A 17135-nucleotide genomic window follows, 5' to 3' on the forward strand; every position below is an offset into this window, starting at 1 on the left:
ATCAAATATTATATCTGGTGTCTGAATAATTTTTGGATTGACTATGTCATTTTAATATTTGCATAATGAATTTTTATCATGTCACTATGCAAGAACTGGTATTTTCTTGCACCGTGTACTCTAGTGGAAGCTTGTCGAGACTATCACAGAAGAGAAGAAATTGTTGAATAAAGTCATTTTTTGTTTTCTTTGCGCACAAAAAATATTCTCATAGCTTCATAAATTTAAGTTCCGAAGACGAACGAAGCTCCTACAGGTTTGAAATGACATGATGGTGAATTTTCATTTTTGGGTGAACTATCCCTTTAAGAAATGCAAAATCTATTTTTCTTACACATCCATCTGACAGAGAAGCGTCTTGCCTGTACAACAGCAGACGTGGAGTACAATGCTCACATGGTCTAATGTTCATTGATTTTTCTTTCCCTCTCTCAGTTTACAAAAGAGCGCCTGTCAGCCGAACATCCCCGTGACCCTTGCGCTCAGTGACTTTTCCTTCTTTTGAGCAGCAACCCTGAACGCAGCCGGGGGGACACGCGGACCGCTGCGACGTTTCTACACAACGCTCCTCGGCTTTCCCGGCGCCAATGTTATTGTAGTGCCAATTCCAGCACTAATGTCCTGTCGACATGAAAATGACTTACACTTATCACTGCCTGCTTCTCTTTCGTTTTATTCCTTCATTCCCCGACGCTCATTTGGCATTAGCATTTAAACTATTGCGCTGAGCCGCCTTGCAGTCAGAAGCTGAGAAGTCGCAGCTAGCCCGTTAGAAAACACTAGGCGGGCTTCAAAGCTTTTCCCTCGGCTGGTGTATTAGCAGAAAGGCTGTGATCTGATAAAGGCCTTTAATTCGCCGCTTTGAAAGGAGTTTACTGAAGTTTTGCTCATTTACATGCCGCCTAATATTCCTTGTGCACAAATAATGAGGGAGATTACCGAGGGCTGAACGTACACGTGAAGTACAAACCATTAAACGCGTGAACAGCTGCCTTTGTCGAATCTCATTTTTTTGTTGCTGCTGTTATGTAAATGGCATGTGCGAGAAAAAAGATATAAAATAACCCAATTACTTTCTCCCATAAGTCAAAGCTTGATTCAAACTTTGGCGTGGCGTACTTTAACCTTACTGCTCATTTTGTGCTTCCTTTTACCAGAAACATAACGACTAAGCGCGGCACTATAATGTTCTTTCACCTTTGAGATTGCAGAAGTGCAAGCGGCCACTTTGTGTATTGGACAGCGCTGTTATTACGTGGATTTTTACGAACTGACAACAAGTAAATGGATGGATGCAAGTCCACGGGTTTAACGCTAATGCTGCATTAATGAGCACTTGTTCTTAAAGCTGTAGAATTATGGGAATTGCGTTTAGCTCCTTAATGGCATGTCGGAGGACTGTAATAAGGAAAACAACGTGAGAGGAAAGCCGGGGAGGGGTAATCATCAGTAAAAGGGTGTTTTAAAACAGCTGTGAAGTCTCTCACCCCTCCTTTGACTTCCTCTAGCGTGGCCACGGGCTTTCCTTTCTGATGGCGGGCCGTTGGAGGCGACTGGCCGTCCCAGTTCTGGAGCTCTTCGATGCTTTTGAGGTAGAGCAGGGCTTTTAGGCCAGTGCAGTAGTCGTCGATCACAGTGAAGTCCTGGTTTTGTACTGCACTGCACACCTGTGTGAAAAAACAAACACTGGTTTCTTTAATAACGGTGTATGTCAGAGCTGTGGTGTAGTTATTAGTGGACACATTGGTAATGCAAGGTTAAGTCCGACTTGCAACATTTGCCAATTCCATGTCCTATAACATTCCTGTACTGTCTCCACTACTATGCTATAAATAAAAAGGCAAAATGTCTAAAAGAAAAATCACAATACACCTCCACATGCACGCAACATCACGACAGAATGGCACCATCTTAAAGCTGCTGTAAGCATATATTTTTTAATACTAAGTATAAAATATACCAACAACCGACAAATAGCACTGAAACAGTTGTCCTGGTCTATGTGGTAGCCCTAGTCTGTAAACAAAAAATAAATAAATAAATAAATATACAAGTAAAATAAATAATAAAACATATTTTTCAAATAAAATAATTACATTTAAAAAAAAAACAAGATTGCATAAAACACATTTATTTAAAAAATAAAATAAAATAAAATAAAATAATTTTGAAACACAAAAGCAGAAATGTTTCATGCACTAGCCAGACAGCAACATCTCCAGCTTAATAAAATAAATAAATAATAATACTAATAATTAAAAACAAATAACTAAATATAAAGTAAACACAAAATCATAAAGTAACAAAATCTAAATAAACAGATAAATAAAACTTTTTAATTAAAATAAAATAAAATAAAATAAAATATTAAAATAAATTTTGGAACACAAAAGCAGAAATGTTGCATGTACAAGCCAGACTTTTGCATATAATGAAGATCGGTTTACATTCAACATCTTCAGGTTTGCAACAGAAAATAAATAAATAAATAAATAAATAAATGCAATTTCTTTTAATAAAATAATAATAATAAAAAAATAAATAAAATAAAATTTTTGGAAAAGTAGAAATATTGCATGTACTAGCCAGATTTTTTTTTTTTTTTTTTTTTTTTTTTTTTTTTTTTAGGTTTGCAACAGAAAAATGAATGAATGAATGAATGAATGAACGAATGAACGAATGAACGAAAATAAAAAACAAAAACAAAAAAATCAAAACTATTTTTTTTTCAAAATAAAATTCCTTTAACAAAAAATAAATATCATAAAATAAAATAAAATATTTTTTTTGGAAAAGTAGAAATGTCGCATGTACTAGCCAGACTTACATCTTCAGGTTTGAAACAGCAAAATGAATGAATGAATGAATGAATGAATGAATGAATGAAAATAAAAAACAAAACAAAAATTTTATAAAATAAAATTCCTTTAACAAAAAATAAAATAAAATAAATAAAATAAAATAAAACAAAAACAGTGTTTGATACCACCAATGGAACACAGAAGAATTTTGCATGTACTGGCCACTCTTTTGAATATAATAATACAAAAAAAAAAAAATACACACAACTTAGACTTGTGATATGAGCCATGGTAATTTTGATAATGATTCTTTTATGGTGTTTTTTATTCATACTTGTGCTTGTCAGTCTAAATTCATGTGAGTAAATGAGTAAATAAATGCTTAATTGAAGCTGTTGAATAAATGTACTGTTTGTAGGGTTCAAACCTACAATCGTTCAGATTCCAGGTCAAACCATTAACCACTAGGCTACATTACGGCATGCACACTAACAAACACATGCAAATAAATAAAAGCACATCCAGACAGAGAAACAAAAGGAGGTCGTTAAAACACGTGCCATCCTTCAAAAGAAGCCACAAAAGACAAACGTCAGCATCCAGAACCAAAGCAGTACTACGACGCACATGCTCTGAAACGCTGAATACAATTGACCTTAAGAGAAATCTAATTCATTCTCTCATTACCGGCAGGGCGCAGACGAGGCCGATAACGCAGAGCTTATGCTCACTCATCAAGCGCACGTCAGCGCGCGCCCGAGCCCTTTCCATTGACTCTGTTACGCTTCTGTAGCTCAGAGACTGTGATATGCAGCGAGTGCTTGAAGCCAGGCTTTGTGCAAGTGTCTACGGCACTTCAGATGGCAGTCACACCGCGTCTTAAGGAAGCAGATAAGACACGCTTATCTCCTGGCGCTATCGCCGATCTGACATCAGCCGAAGTCGGCCCGAGAACTGCCTTCTTTCACAGGATTAGCATTCAGTCGCTTTGCAAATGCTCACAGCTGGTTCCTGACTCGACACGTAGACCTTTGGATCTCCACTCTCTCTCGGCTTGTATCTGATATCTGGGATTGGGTTTGATAAAAGGTTCTTATTCATAAGCAGTTCAAATTTTTAGATTGATTTTCTGTCCTTAAACAGTTCTGAACATCTTGAACTTGAACGTCTGCGGTCCACCGTAGATGCAGATGAAAAAGCGCTTTAAAGTACTATAGACAGACATCAAACTACAGCATGACAGCCAAAGAAATGAGTTGTGAGTTGCAATCTGAATTGAATGTAAATCAATAATATACAAACACAATAAACAGACACTTATTTTCAGCTGCATTGTTGTTGCTGATCATATGCAACAAGGACTCAACAAGTGCAATCAGTGTAGCTGAATATGCAAAATAATCGGTCACAGTATGAAGCATATATATATGCTTTCTGTTAAAAAAATACATAAAAGTGTGCAATTATTTAAAAAACCAGGCATGTATTACAATAAATAAATAAACAGCTTTGCTGAAGCGATATTAATAATAATATTAAATCAAATTAAATTAAATATACACTACCAGTCAAAAGTTTTTGAACAGTAAGATTTTTAATGTGTTTTAAAGAAGTCTCTTCTGCTTACCCAGCCTGCATTTATTTGATCCAAAGTACAGTAAAAACAGTACAACCTTGAAACATTTTTACCATTTAAAATAACTGCTATTTGAATATATTTTAAAATGTAATTTATTCCTGTGATTTCAAAGCTGAATTTTTAGCATCATGACTCCAGTCACGTGATCCTTCAGAAATCATACAAAATAAAATAAAATAAGATTTGGAACACAAAAGCAGAAATGTTCAGTCATTGGCATATAATGAAAATCAACTATAAAGCAAAATAACTAAATAAATATACAGTAAGTAAAAAATAAAAAATAAATAAATAAATAAATAAAATACATTTGGAACACAAAAACAGAAATGCTGCATGTACTAGCCAGACTTTTGCATATAATGAAAATCAATATACATGCAACATCTTCAGGTCTGCAACAGCAACATCAATCAATAAATAAAAACAAATAAATTAATTAATAAAAAAATAAATAAATAATAATAATAATAAAAATAGTAATAAAATAAATTATATATATATATATATATATATATATATATATATAGTGTAAGTAAAAACAAATCAATAAATAAATAAAATTCATTTTGATAAAATTAAATAAAAAATGAAAAAAATAAAATAAAATAAAACAAACTTTTGCATATAATGAAAATCAATTTCCATGCAGTTTCTTCTGGTTTGTAACAGAAAAAAACAAAATAAATAAATAAATAAAATTAATTAAGAAAATATAAAGTAAGTAAAAACTAAAAACAAGTCTACAAATAAATGAAAATCCTTTTAAAAAACTTTTTTTTAGCTTCATTACTCCAGTCACATGATCTTTCAGAAATCATTCTAATATTCTGATTTGCTGCTCAAAAACATTTATTATTATGTTGAAAACAGCTTTTTTCAGGTTTATTTCATGAATAGAAAGTTCAAAAGAACAGCATTTATCTGAAATAGAAATCTTTTGTAACATAAATCTTTATCATCAGTTTTGATCAATTTAAAGCATCCTTGCTAAATAAATTATAAAAATAAAAAATAAATTATACTGATTTCAAGCTTTTGCATGGCATAGTCTATAATGTTAGAAAAGCTTTTTATTTCAGATAAATTCTGATCTTCAAATCTTGAAAAGAATCCTGAAAAAATGTACTCAACTGTTTTAAATATTGATAATAACAATAATAAAACTGTTGAACAGCCAATATTAGAATGATTTCTGAAGGATCAAGTGACACTGAAGACTGGAGTAATGATGCTGAAAATCTGGCTTTGATCACAGGAATAAATTACATTTTTAAATATACTCAAATAGAAAACAGTTTTTTGAAATAATAAAAATATTTCACAGTATTACTGCTTTTGCTGCATTTTGGATCAAACAAATGCAGTGCAAATGCAAAAACCTTTGAGTGGTAGTACATGATATAAATGGGAATTAAAATAAACAAAAGCCTTTACAATACCTCTGGTTTCCACACTTTGGGAACCAATGACGACATGTATACTTATTGCTAGTGAGACTGGCATTAGTACTAGAGTAGTTAAAGTTGCACATTCGGATGTTTAACGCTGTAATAAATGGCAGTTTAATTAAAAAAAACTAAACTGTACCAAAAATATCACTGTATTTGTTTAGTGGGAAAGGAGGAGGCAGCAAACGAAATCATTAAGGAACCCAGAATCAGAACCAGAATCATTAAATCCCTAACGATTCCCAGCCTTCCTCCCTCCTCCTCCTCACAGTCACAACGCAGACTTTCTCAGGGGGGAACGAGGGCCGCAGATCATCGTCCGTGCTGCGTCATTTGCATATTTAAAAGCGAATTCCCACGCGGCACACCTCACGCTGAGAAAACGGAGGCATTTACCCTGGCCAGCTCATCTCTGGGAGATACGTTTTCATTAGGATTCGCATTTGCATAAAACCTGTTTCCCCGTTTACGCCACAGTTCGCATCTACACGTTTGTTTTTCGAATCGGTTTGATGACATTTCACCTTGATTTAACATCAACAAGTAAGCGAGTCCACGATGCCCGGCGAGCAGTTTAACAATTGATTCGTAATTATTGCAGTTGACAGAGCAGACGGCCGTCAATAGGACGGATCAGGGGTCTTACGGAGGTTGGACGAGTGGTTTATTGTTCAAACTCTGAATAGATATGCGCCAGGACCGTTTTTGTTCTGTATTTACAGACGTATTTAGCGAAAAACGTGGGATTTGAGCTAACAAATGATTCATTATGATGAAAAGAGCTGCAAATAAGACTAAACGGCGTGATCCTGTGTCTGACGGGGCTGTAAAATCCCAGGCTTGTTGCTCTGCGAACAGGAGTCACTGCCCATTATTGCTTTTCATTTGATGCAGAACATCAAAGATATCCTGACCCGGAGTATTTAGCGCTAATGTGGCTGAGTCCTGAAATAAATCTGAAGTGAGAATTTCTAAGTAGTTTCCAGGCAATTGAGACGGCAGGTCCTTTTTATCTGCTCTGAAAACTGTGGTGGTGCATTGATTTCGACTCCTTCTGAGATCTCAGACGCTTTTAGATTCAGCGCTCCTGCTCTTTCCATCTCCCTCTACCCTCATCTTGCTCTCTCTCTCTCTCTCGCTTCTCTTTTTCTATCTGCTCTTTTATTTCCCGCAATAAAATCCTGGCATTTAGCCGTGCACCATCTCCCCCCCAAAGAGATTCGGTTTGGCATCCAAATGTTACAATGACTATGCATGAAGCTCTTGTCCTTTTTGATTCGCACAGATTGACCAACGCACCGGGAAAAAACGAGCAACTGATATTTTGTCTAGCGCTTCAGGTAAAAGACTGTATCTTTATAGAAGTCACTGGAAGTAAATACGTTTCACAAGCCACTGAACTGGGGACTATATTTAGTCAATACAGTCTAGTTCGGTGTCTAACAAGAGGGTGTAACCTTTACCCTTTTGTCTACGGATACAAGCAGTGATTCTCCTGTTTTTTTGTGTGCGTAGTCAGTTATAACTGATATTTCACCCCAAAAATAAAAAAATCTGTCATTATTTACACACTCTCATTTAGTTCCAGACCTATATGATTTTCTTTGTTCTGCAGAACAAAAAAGAAAAAAAAAAACATGGCCATGTTGTATTTTTGGCATAAACATACATTACACTAACAAACAACAATTTTTAACTGTTTAACAAATTTATACTACAAATATTGAACTTTGGTGTGGTTTAAGAAGCCATATTGTACTTAACAATGTTGAATATGTTACGAAAACCTGGTAAGTTTTTTAGGGCCGTATGATTTCCGTGATGCAATCCAGTCATAAAAATGAAATTACTGTATTTACATTTTGTTTTGAAAAAACTATTGTCATATCATATACAAACAGAAACTTGAAGGTCTTCACAGCAACCCGTCAAAAAAAAAAGTTTGATTTAACTTGAAGAAACTGTGAAATAAATATATTAATGTAATAATACTATTGCTACTACTCATAAATGTATTATTAAAACATTATTATTTCTGAAAATAATAATACTAATAACCATCATCATAATAATAATAAATTACATTTTTATAAAAATCGACTTAGATTTTTTTTTTTATGATTATTAAAATTTTATGAAACCATTAAAGTGGAATCCATGGAAAACCCAACATTTGGTTAAAAAAAAAAAAAAAAAAAACAAAATCTAAGAAAACATTTTAGGGCCTTAAAATTTTTATGTTTGTTAAACATTTAATAAATTGAAGTTAAATTGTGCATGTTTCGTGATTTCAAATAATTAATTTATAATTAAATAAATAATGATTTCTGATTATTTTTTGTAATGAATATAATTTAGCAGCTTTTATACTTGCCATTTTCATTTTTTTTGTTTATATGTATATATATACACAAACTTAAATGACTAAATCATGCTGTCTGGGTCACTATTTAACATTTAATTTAATTTAATTTAAATAATTTAGTTTTTTTTTTTTTTTTAAATAATAAATATTATTTTAAAACTAAAGAAAATGTTTCAAAGACATTGCAGTTTGGTCTGAGGTTTTTGACCTCACAAATTACATTGATGTTTCACAAGTTTCCATAACATTTTATTTTGGCTGTATAAAGGTAAGACATATTTGCAACTAAAATGAGATGAAAAATTATCTAAAATGATCTAAACAAATGAACTGCATTTTATATCTGGTAAAATGTTTAAAAATGTACATACATCGTACTGTAAGGCAACCTAACTGCAACCAAAAAGCAAACACTGTAAAAACGTTATGTGCTGTAATGGGGCCAATTTGTGCACAAGTGCACTTTGTTTTGCAAAAAATGTGAAATGAAACATTTAACAGTTAGGGTTAGGGTTAAAATGACTAAATCCTGATGCTCTTTGAGTCATATAAACACAGACATGAGTTTTTTAAATGTTTAATTTAAATGTTATTTTAGAACTAGATATTTCTGCTAAATGAATAAATGTAAATAAAATGTTCTAAAAACGCAGCAGTTTGGTCAGAGGTTTACGTTATTACATTAGAGTGACTTAATTCTGGTTGTACAGTATAAAAATAAGACGTATTTTCTAAAATGATCCAAATATGCAAGCTGCACATTATGTTCTTGTTACAATATTTAAAAAAAAAAAAAAAAAAAAATCACTAATCCAGAATGTTACTGTAATGTGAGCTAACTGCAACCAAAAGCAACACTGTAAAGCCGCTGTGTGCTTTCTAACCAAGGCGGATTTGAACCAAGTTGCTTGTTAAAAGCTTGCCTTGTGTTGTCGACAAATCTTTTGTTTTTCCCCCCTCTCTATGGAAACATTTAGCAGTTTGAAACGAAATTACAAAATCCTGATGCTTTCTGGGCCACAAGTCATTTTTACTACTTGATGACGGTCTCTTTATTGCAGCTCGCAACTGTTTACATGCACCGGGAAGGACCCAAATTACAGTGTGGATCATTAAGATTGAACCAGCTCTGCCATTAGTGAAATATTGCTCCATTGCCCCCAAAGACCTCCCTATGAAAACGCTGTCCTGATCTCCTACAGCTGCCACTAAATGCAGCTATTTTACTGTCTCATTATGACAGGCGGAAATCTATCATAACAGCCCAATCTTATTAAAGCAGCAGACATTATACTTTACAACAACACCGTGAGTGTGAACGTTTGACATCATTGCTTCAGTAAATGAAAGTCATTTGACTGTGTTACGCTTTTTCTTAAGCTAGCAGCATTCCAAGATCTTCTTTTTTTCTTCTGGAATAATAACAGGCGCTAAACTCAGGTGGGTTACTTTTACACTAACACACATGAAAGTCAATACGGCACCACGAGGAGCCCCGGATCCCCTACAGGGTGATTGCAAAGCGATGTATTCGGTAATGAATCAACTAAAGAGTATCGATCGACAAGCAGATCACATTAGCTGCGGTAGAATAAAGTACATGGGCTCGCAGAAAGCCGCTAACGTTTCAGCGTTGTAGGTTATCAGCTCTCCTGGTTTGTCAAATGATGCTATGTAATGTGAATCAAGACAGAAGGAAGCTGCTTTTGAAGAGATTTCGTCATATTTACTCATCCTAATGTCATTCCACACTATATGACTTTCTTCTGTTTTTTTTTTTCCTTCTGATTTTTTATTTATTTACTTAAATCTCAGCGTTTTTTTCTTTGGGTTCAGTGTTATTCAGACCTTTACATTTTTGAAAATAAAATATTTTATGTTCTGCAAAACAAAGAAAGATATACAGGTTTGAAATGACATGAGTTTGAGTAATTCGCATTTAAATTTTTTATAATTTCGGGTCCAATATCAGCAAACACCAAAGCTTTTAAATGTTTTATTTAAATCTTATTTGAAAACAAAATGAAACATTCCAAATATGATCAAATATGTTTTTTTTTTCTTTCGAAAAACACATTACATTGACATTTTGAGAATACTTTGAGACAACCAACAATGCAGACAACATTTTTAAAACATTTTACTTTGGTTTTTTAAATAGAAGATATTTAAAACTAAAATGAAAAAAGAAAGTTTTGTACAGATCAGTGTTATTTTAGTATCACTGAGTTACTATTATACAGTATTTTTTGTTAATATTTTGAATCAGTTTTTATTTTTATATTTTCTGCTTTAATTTTAATTTTTATTAAAGTAACCCACCTATAATTTTATTATGTTTTTGTCATTATTAGTATTTTTTCTGTATATTTTTTAATGTTTATTTCAGTTTTAGTTTTATTAATCAAGTTTAACTAAAATAAGAAATGTTGACTTGACAATATAAATAAAATAACAAGTAACAAATAGATTTTTTTTTACATTTTATTTCAGTTAACCTTTATTTTAAGTAACAAAAAATGTTTTTTTTTTTTTACGGTTTTCATTTAGATAGTTAACCTAATATGAGAAATTTTGCCTTGACAATGGAAATAAAATAAGTTACAAACAAGTTTTATATACATATTATTTCAGTTAAATTCTTGTGCAAAAAGAAACTAAAACTAAAATAAAATACCTTTTTTAATATTTTATTTTATTTGAAGTAACGAACAAGTTTTTTTATTGTCTTTAATTTAGTTACAAAAAGTAACAAATAAGGTTTTTTCCCCCTTAAATTTTATTTCAGTTAACTTGTACTTTATTTTTAAGTAATAGAAATGATTTTTTAGAAATGTTTTTCATTTTAGTTAGTTAAAATAAAATGAGAAATGTTGCCTTAACAATGGAAAATAAATTTTATTTCAGTTAACCTTTATTTTATTTCAAGTAACACTTTTTTCAAATGGCTTTAATTTAATTCTGTTACAGATCATTTTTGTCATCCAAATACGTCTTAAATTTGCAAATGAATCATTCATTTAAACCAATTCACTGAAATGATTCGGCCCATCTGCAAAACATTTGCAAAATCACTTAATTATAAAACCAAATTCAATAAAAAAATACTTTTAAGAATGAACTCTCCAGATGAACTGATACTAAAGATAAGACAACTACGTCAATCTCCCAATGCGAATCTGAGCCGCAGTCACTGGCGGCGTATGTGACATTACTGCGACATCCACGACTCGTGTAGAATGTGGAAGAACCACAGCGATGAACGCTGAGTTATGATTTTAATAAAGAATCTACTGTTCTCCAGGATCCCGTGCATCATTTGAATGGACTGATTTGTCTTTTCCGCACACATTCGCTTGACTTTCAGAGAAATTTAAAGACCGCAGGTATCGCGCGATTATCTTTACGGTTTAGTTAATGGGATAAATCAGGCTCTGGTACCCACATACCCTATATCCTGTCTTCAATAACCAAGAAAAGTCAAAACTCCACAGGTTCAACACTATTCGATCCGGAGAAATCAATACAGGATATGAATGGACTTCATTATATTATTTGTTCTTGGGAGAATACTTCTGATGTGGCGCCGAATCGATGCGTCTGCTCAGAAACAATAGCGCGAGTGCCTACGGCGTTCGTGTTTACACCGAGACGTTTGGCGTCTTTTGAAGAGCCTGATTCTCCCATTCACTTCTTCCGTGTCCCTTCAGTTCTGACTACAAGTCTCGCTGATTGCAACGGTTCGAATTACGGCGCATTCTCAAAGGTGCCGCGTTCTCCATTGACCCGGGCCTGACCTGAATTCGGCAGGCGTGCGGAGAACGAAGCCAAGCCAGGCCCGGTTGAGCGGGTTTTATCCCGGAGGATAAAACATCGCAAAGGTTCTGGAGAGGAAGCAGCAATCAGGTCGTTGCTGATGAAGCACACGGATGCGTGTTGCACGCGGTCTCTCAGCAGTCAGACGCTTTGATGTGTCTGAAAGGACGCGTGCCGCAGCGTGTGTTCTCCGCAAACTCATCTTCTAGATCCAAACCCCACGATTCACAGCGCTAATCCTCGGCTAAACCCAAAATATTAACACAAAAACACATTTCCTTTCATGGCTCGCAGGAACAGCTCCAAAGCAGGAAAAGCATCACAAATAGCGATTATATTGTGTAAGATGAAATACAAATTATGGCTTTTTAAAGGCGGCGGATCTGTAATTGAAAGCATTATGATTCTATCAAGAGCCCGAGTTATTCTGTAATTAAATTTTCATATTAACTCAAAGGACAAATGTCTGAATGCAAAAAAGCTCTTCAGATCCCAAGTGTTCCCGGCGAACAGGTAGGAGAGGGAAAGACATTACCGAAACATTAAATCAACCCTTAAAAATAGTAAATGCATTTATTCAGAGATAGAGAATCAATTTGCATACAGATTCTCTATTTGATTACTCCCTAGGCACGGCCAAGCCATGATGTGGAGAGTTTAGAAACACTTTTCAATCTGCAATCTAAATATTATGCTTAACTATACTGTATCTCATTTAGGACAAAGTTTTCTAATTAAAACTTTGTATACAGCTGAGACAAATGCAGGGATGACAATACCAATTAAAACTAATTGCGTATCAATGCACAAACACAATGTGCACCGTGACAAATTGTGTCATAAACTATAAACATATTCTGACTTGGGTTGCATTGATTATTAATTACGCTGACGTCACACAACAAACAACTTCTTTCAGGTTCTAATGAGCTGTTGAGTATTTTACAAACTAATAATGTTCGTTCATGCGTATGAAAGCTATTATAAAGCAATATACTATTTGAGAAAGCGAGGACATTTTTGCATATTCAGACAAAAATTTAGACATGCAAAATGTATCATTACTGCTTTAATACACACATAATTAATTAACACTGTAAATACTTATTGCAATTTAACGCTATTATGTAGACGGCTAAAGTTGGCATTAGATCATTATTGACGTCACATTTGTAAAATTGCATGGAGTGCTTTTACAAAAGAGTCCAAATGGCCTTATTATAACAATATCTTCAGCCATACACCGAACATTTTGTTCATTTTTGGTTCAATTTGAATTAAGTGCTAATATAAAACATCCTGATCCGAAATGGCACAATGTTTTGGACCGAGAATCAACCACTTACCTGTAACACTGTGGCTCCTGCATGAAGGAACTGCAATCCGGATTCTGCAGAATCGATGCCCCCAGTGGCCAGAATGGGAAAACCGGGAAGAGCTTTCGCTATGGCGGACACTGCTCGCAATGCGATTGGCCGGATGGCATTTCCTGTACAAATGTAAGCAAAAAATAATCATGTAAATTTATTGTTACCCACTGCAACCATTTTTGAACTTTTATTGATGGAAATAAAATAAAATAAAATAATAAAATAAAATAAAATAAAATAAAATAAAATAAAATAAAATAAAATGAAATAAAATAAAACAAAGTAATAAAATAAAACAAAATAAAAAGTGCCCAATGTGAAGATCTTAGATCTCGGGTGAACATTTTTTCTTTAATTTATGAACTTTTATTATGGAAATAAAATAAAATAAAAAAATAAAATAAAATAAAATAAAATAAAATAAAATAAAATAAAATAAAAAGTGATGTGAAGATCTCAAATTTCAGTTAGATCTCAAATCTACAGCAGACATGCATTTTTTTTTTTTAATTTATAAATTTTATTTTATGGAAAATGAAATGAAATGAAATGAAATCAAATGCCCAATGTGAAGATGTCAGATCTTGGGTGGATGGTCGTAGCAGAAATCATTTATTTTATTTATGAACTTTATTTGATGGAAATAAAATAAAATAAAAATAAATAAATAAAATAAAATAAAATAAAATAAAATAAAATAAAATAAAATAAAATAAAATAAAATAAAATGTGATCTCAGATCTTGGGTGGATGGTCGTAGCAGAAATCATTTATTTTATTTATGAACTTTATTTGATGGAAATAAAATAAAATAAAATAAAATAAGTCCAATGTGAAGATCTCAGATCTCGTTTGGATGATCTACAGCAGACATAAATTATCTTCGTTAAATGGCGTCACATCCTCTAAAATTTCAGGCTGAGATTCTCTAGGGAGCGCTGCGCCTCCTTACATTACACCCTTTATTTATTTACCTGAGCCGCAATGTCTTGAATAAAATTAAAACCTCTGATCTGATCCCGCTGACAGACGGGGCCGTTTATCACATTAGATTTAACTTCATTTCACTGGCAGCCTTTTTTTCCCCTCATTGATCAGTGGGAGACATTGTCTCTCCTCATTTGGCGCTAGTGTCACTAAAGACAAAGAGCGCGGGCCAGCGCTCTCTCCCACACGCTAAATGACCCTTATTAATGATACAGAGGACTCGCGTTAAAAGAAACACCGTCTCAGTCCATCTTCTCCGAAGAAGCATCTAAAGTTAATGACATTTCCATGTATATTACAGAACATTTGAAACAGCAGCACACAGATAAAAACATTAGATGCAAAATTCACCCTATACAGCATAAAATAAGGGACATTATGTACATTAGTATGGTTGGTTTCCATAAAAAAACAACCACAAATGGGATCTTTTTAAAGGGTTAGTTCACCCTCAAGGCATCCAAGGTATATATGACTTACTTCTTTCAGACGAATGTAATCGGAGTTATATTAAAAATTGCTCTGGCTCCTGCAATGCAATGGGTGGGTTTCCCTTCATCAGTCCAAAACAAGTCCAATATAAATATGGATATTTTTCTTACAAAAACACATTGATTCTCTATTGGAGGCCTTTATTCACCTCCTGGAGTCGTGTGAGGCACTTTTTATTATTATTTATTGGACTTGTTTTGGACCGATGAAGAGAAACACCCACCCACTGCATTATAAAGCTTGAAGGAGCCAGAATTGCATTCGTCTGAAAAAAGGAAGTCATATGGATGCCTTGAGGGCAAGTAAATAATTGACTAATTTTCATTTTTGGGTGAACTAACCCTTTAACGTCTGAACTGTTTCCTCTAGACAGTAATGAAATTAAATGAAAAAATTAACTTGTTTCGGCCACTAATAAAAACTAAAAAGGTAATTTTTTCTCAAAATTAATCATTTTTTTCTCAGAATTGAGATATAAACTCAAAAATGCAAGTTTGTATCTCACAATTCAGAATTTTTTATCTCGCAATTGCAAATCATTGTGAAAAAAGGACTGATATGTTCTCAGAATTTTCTCTTGCAATTGCAAGTTTATATCGAGCAATTCTGATTTATTTCAATTGCATTTCAATTTAGTCAACTGCATGTTATAAAGTCAGAATCTCGCAATTCTGTTATAAATTCTAAATTTATAACTCGCATTTCTGACTTTATAACAGGCAATCTGAGAAAAAAGTCAGAATTGTGAGATAAAAAGTTGCATTTACTTTTTTAATTGTTTTTGATTCAGAAGTAGAAATAGGCTTCCAAGGACCCTGTAGATTAAAAAATGTATTAAAAATGTTGATCACTGTCAGTTCATCATAATTTTTTTTTTTTTTTCAATTTTTTCTCTCGCAATTGCGAGTTTATATCTAGCAATTCTATGTTCTCTTGCAATTCTGAGTATATATCTAGCAATTCTATATTTTTCTCAGAATTGTGAGATATAAACTCAACTGCGAATTTTTAATACAATTTTAAAGGGGGAAAAAAGGACTGATAATTTCAATAAAAAAATCTGAACTGCGAGTTTGTCTTGCAATCTAAAACTTTTCTCACAAATGCAAGTTTGTATCTGACAATTCTAACGTTGCTCTCTTGCAATTCTAAGCATATTTTTAGCAGTTCTGACTTTTTTTCTCAGAATTGTAAATTATAAACTTGTAATTGTGAATTGTAAAATCCAGTTTTGAAGGGAAAAAAATGACAGATACGTTCTCAGAATTTTCCCTTGCAATTTCAAGTTTATATCTAGCAATTCTGACTTTTTTCCTCAGAATTCTGAGTTAATAACTCATAACTGCATGTTATGGTCAGAATTGCAAGATATAAACTCACAATTCTGAGAAAAAAGGTCACAACTGTGAGACAAACTCACAATTTAAAGAATAAAAAATCTGAATTTTTTTTTTATCCAGAAATTCTGACTTTTTTATAAGAATTGTAGTATATAAACTCGCAATTGCAAATTATAAAATCCAATTTTGAAGGGGAAAAAGGACTGATACATTCTCAGAATTTTCTCTTGCAATTTTGAGTTTATATCTGACAGTTCTGACTTTTTTCCAAAGAATTCTGAGTGAATAACTCAAAATTGCATGTTATAAATTCAGAATTCTGAGAAAAAAAAGTCACAACTGTGAGACAAACTTGTAATTTTCAAGAAAAAAAATCTGAAATGTGAGTTTGTCTTGCAATTTTACATTTTTCCCACAAATGTGAGTTTATATCTTGCAATTCTGACTATATATCTACCAGGACAGATACATTCTCAGAATTTTCTCTTGCAATTTTGGGTTAATATCTAGCAATTCTGACTTTTATCTCACAATTCCGAGTTAATAACTTACAACTGTCTGTTATAAAGTCAGAATAGTGAGATACAAACTCACAACTGCGAGACAAACTTGCAATTTCAAGAAAAAAAATATCTGAATTGTGAGTTATAAATTCAGAATTGCAAGACATAAACTCGCAATTCAGATTTTTTTTCTTGAAATTGCAAGTTTGTCTTGCAGTTGTGAGTTATATATCTCACAATTCTGACTTTATAACAGGCAATCTGAGAAAAAAGTAAGAATTGTGAGATAAAAAGTTGCATTTACTTTTTAAAAAAAATTTATTCAGTAGTACAAACAGGCTTCCAAGGACCCTGCAGATTAATAAATGTAT

General features: G+C 32.9%; 1 protein-coding gene across 1 annotated transcript in view; it reads right to left on the reverse strand.

Moving 5' to 3' along the window:
• dpyda.1 (dihydropyrimidine dehydrogenase a, tandem duplicate 1) overlaps positions 1 to 17135 on the reverse strand; it is a 249959-nt gene that overhangs the window by 22578 nt on the left and 210246 nt on the right. Inside the window, exons 19-20 of the mRNA XM_051098672.1 lie at positions 13419 to 13561; positions 1488 to 1667 (exon numbers count right to left, since the gene is read on the reverse strand). Of these exons, the coding sequence (XP_050954629.1) occupies positions 1488 to 1667; positions 13419 to 13561 (323 nt within the window). The remainder of the gene's footprint in view (positions 1 to 1487; positions 1668 to 13418; positions 13562 to 17135) is intronic.

The sequence above is a fragment of the Labeo rohita genome, chromosome 24 (genome assembly GCF_022985175.1).
Source record: "Labeo rohita strain BAU-BD-2019 chromosome 24, IGBB_LRoh.1.0, whole genome shotgun sequence".
In the NCBI taxonomy this organism is placed as follows: domain Eukaryota; kingdom Metazoa; phylum Chordata; class Actinopteri; order Cypriniformes; family Cyprinidae; genus Labeo; species Labeo rohita.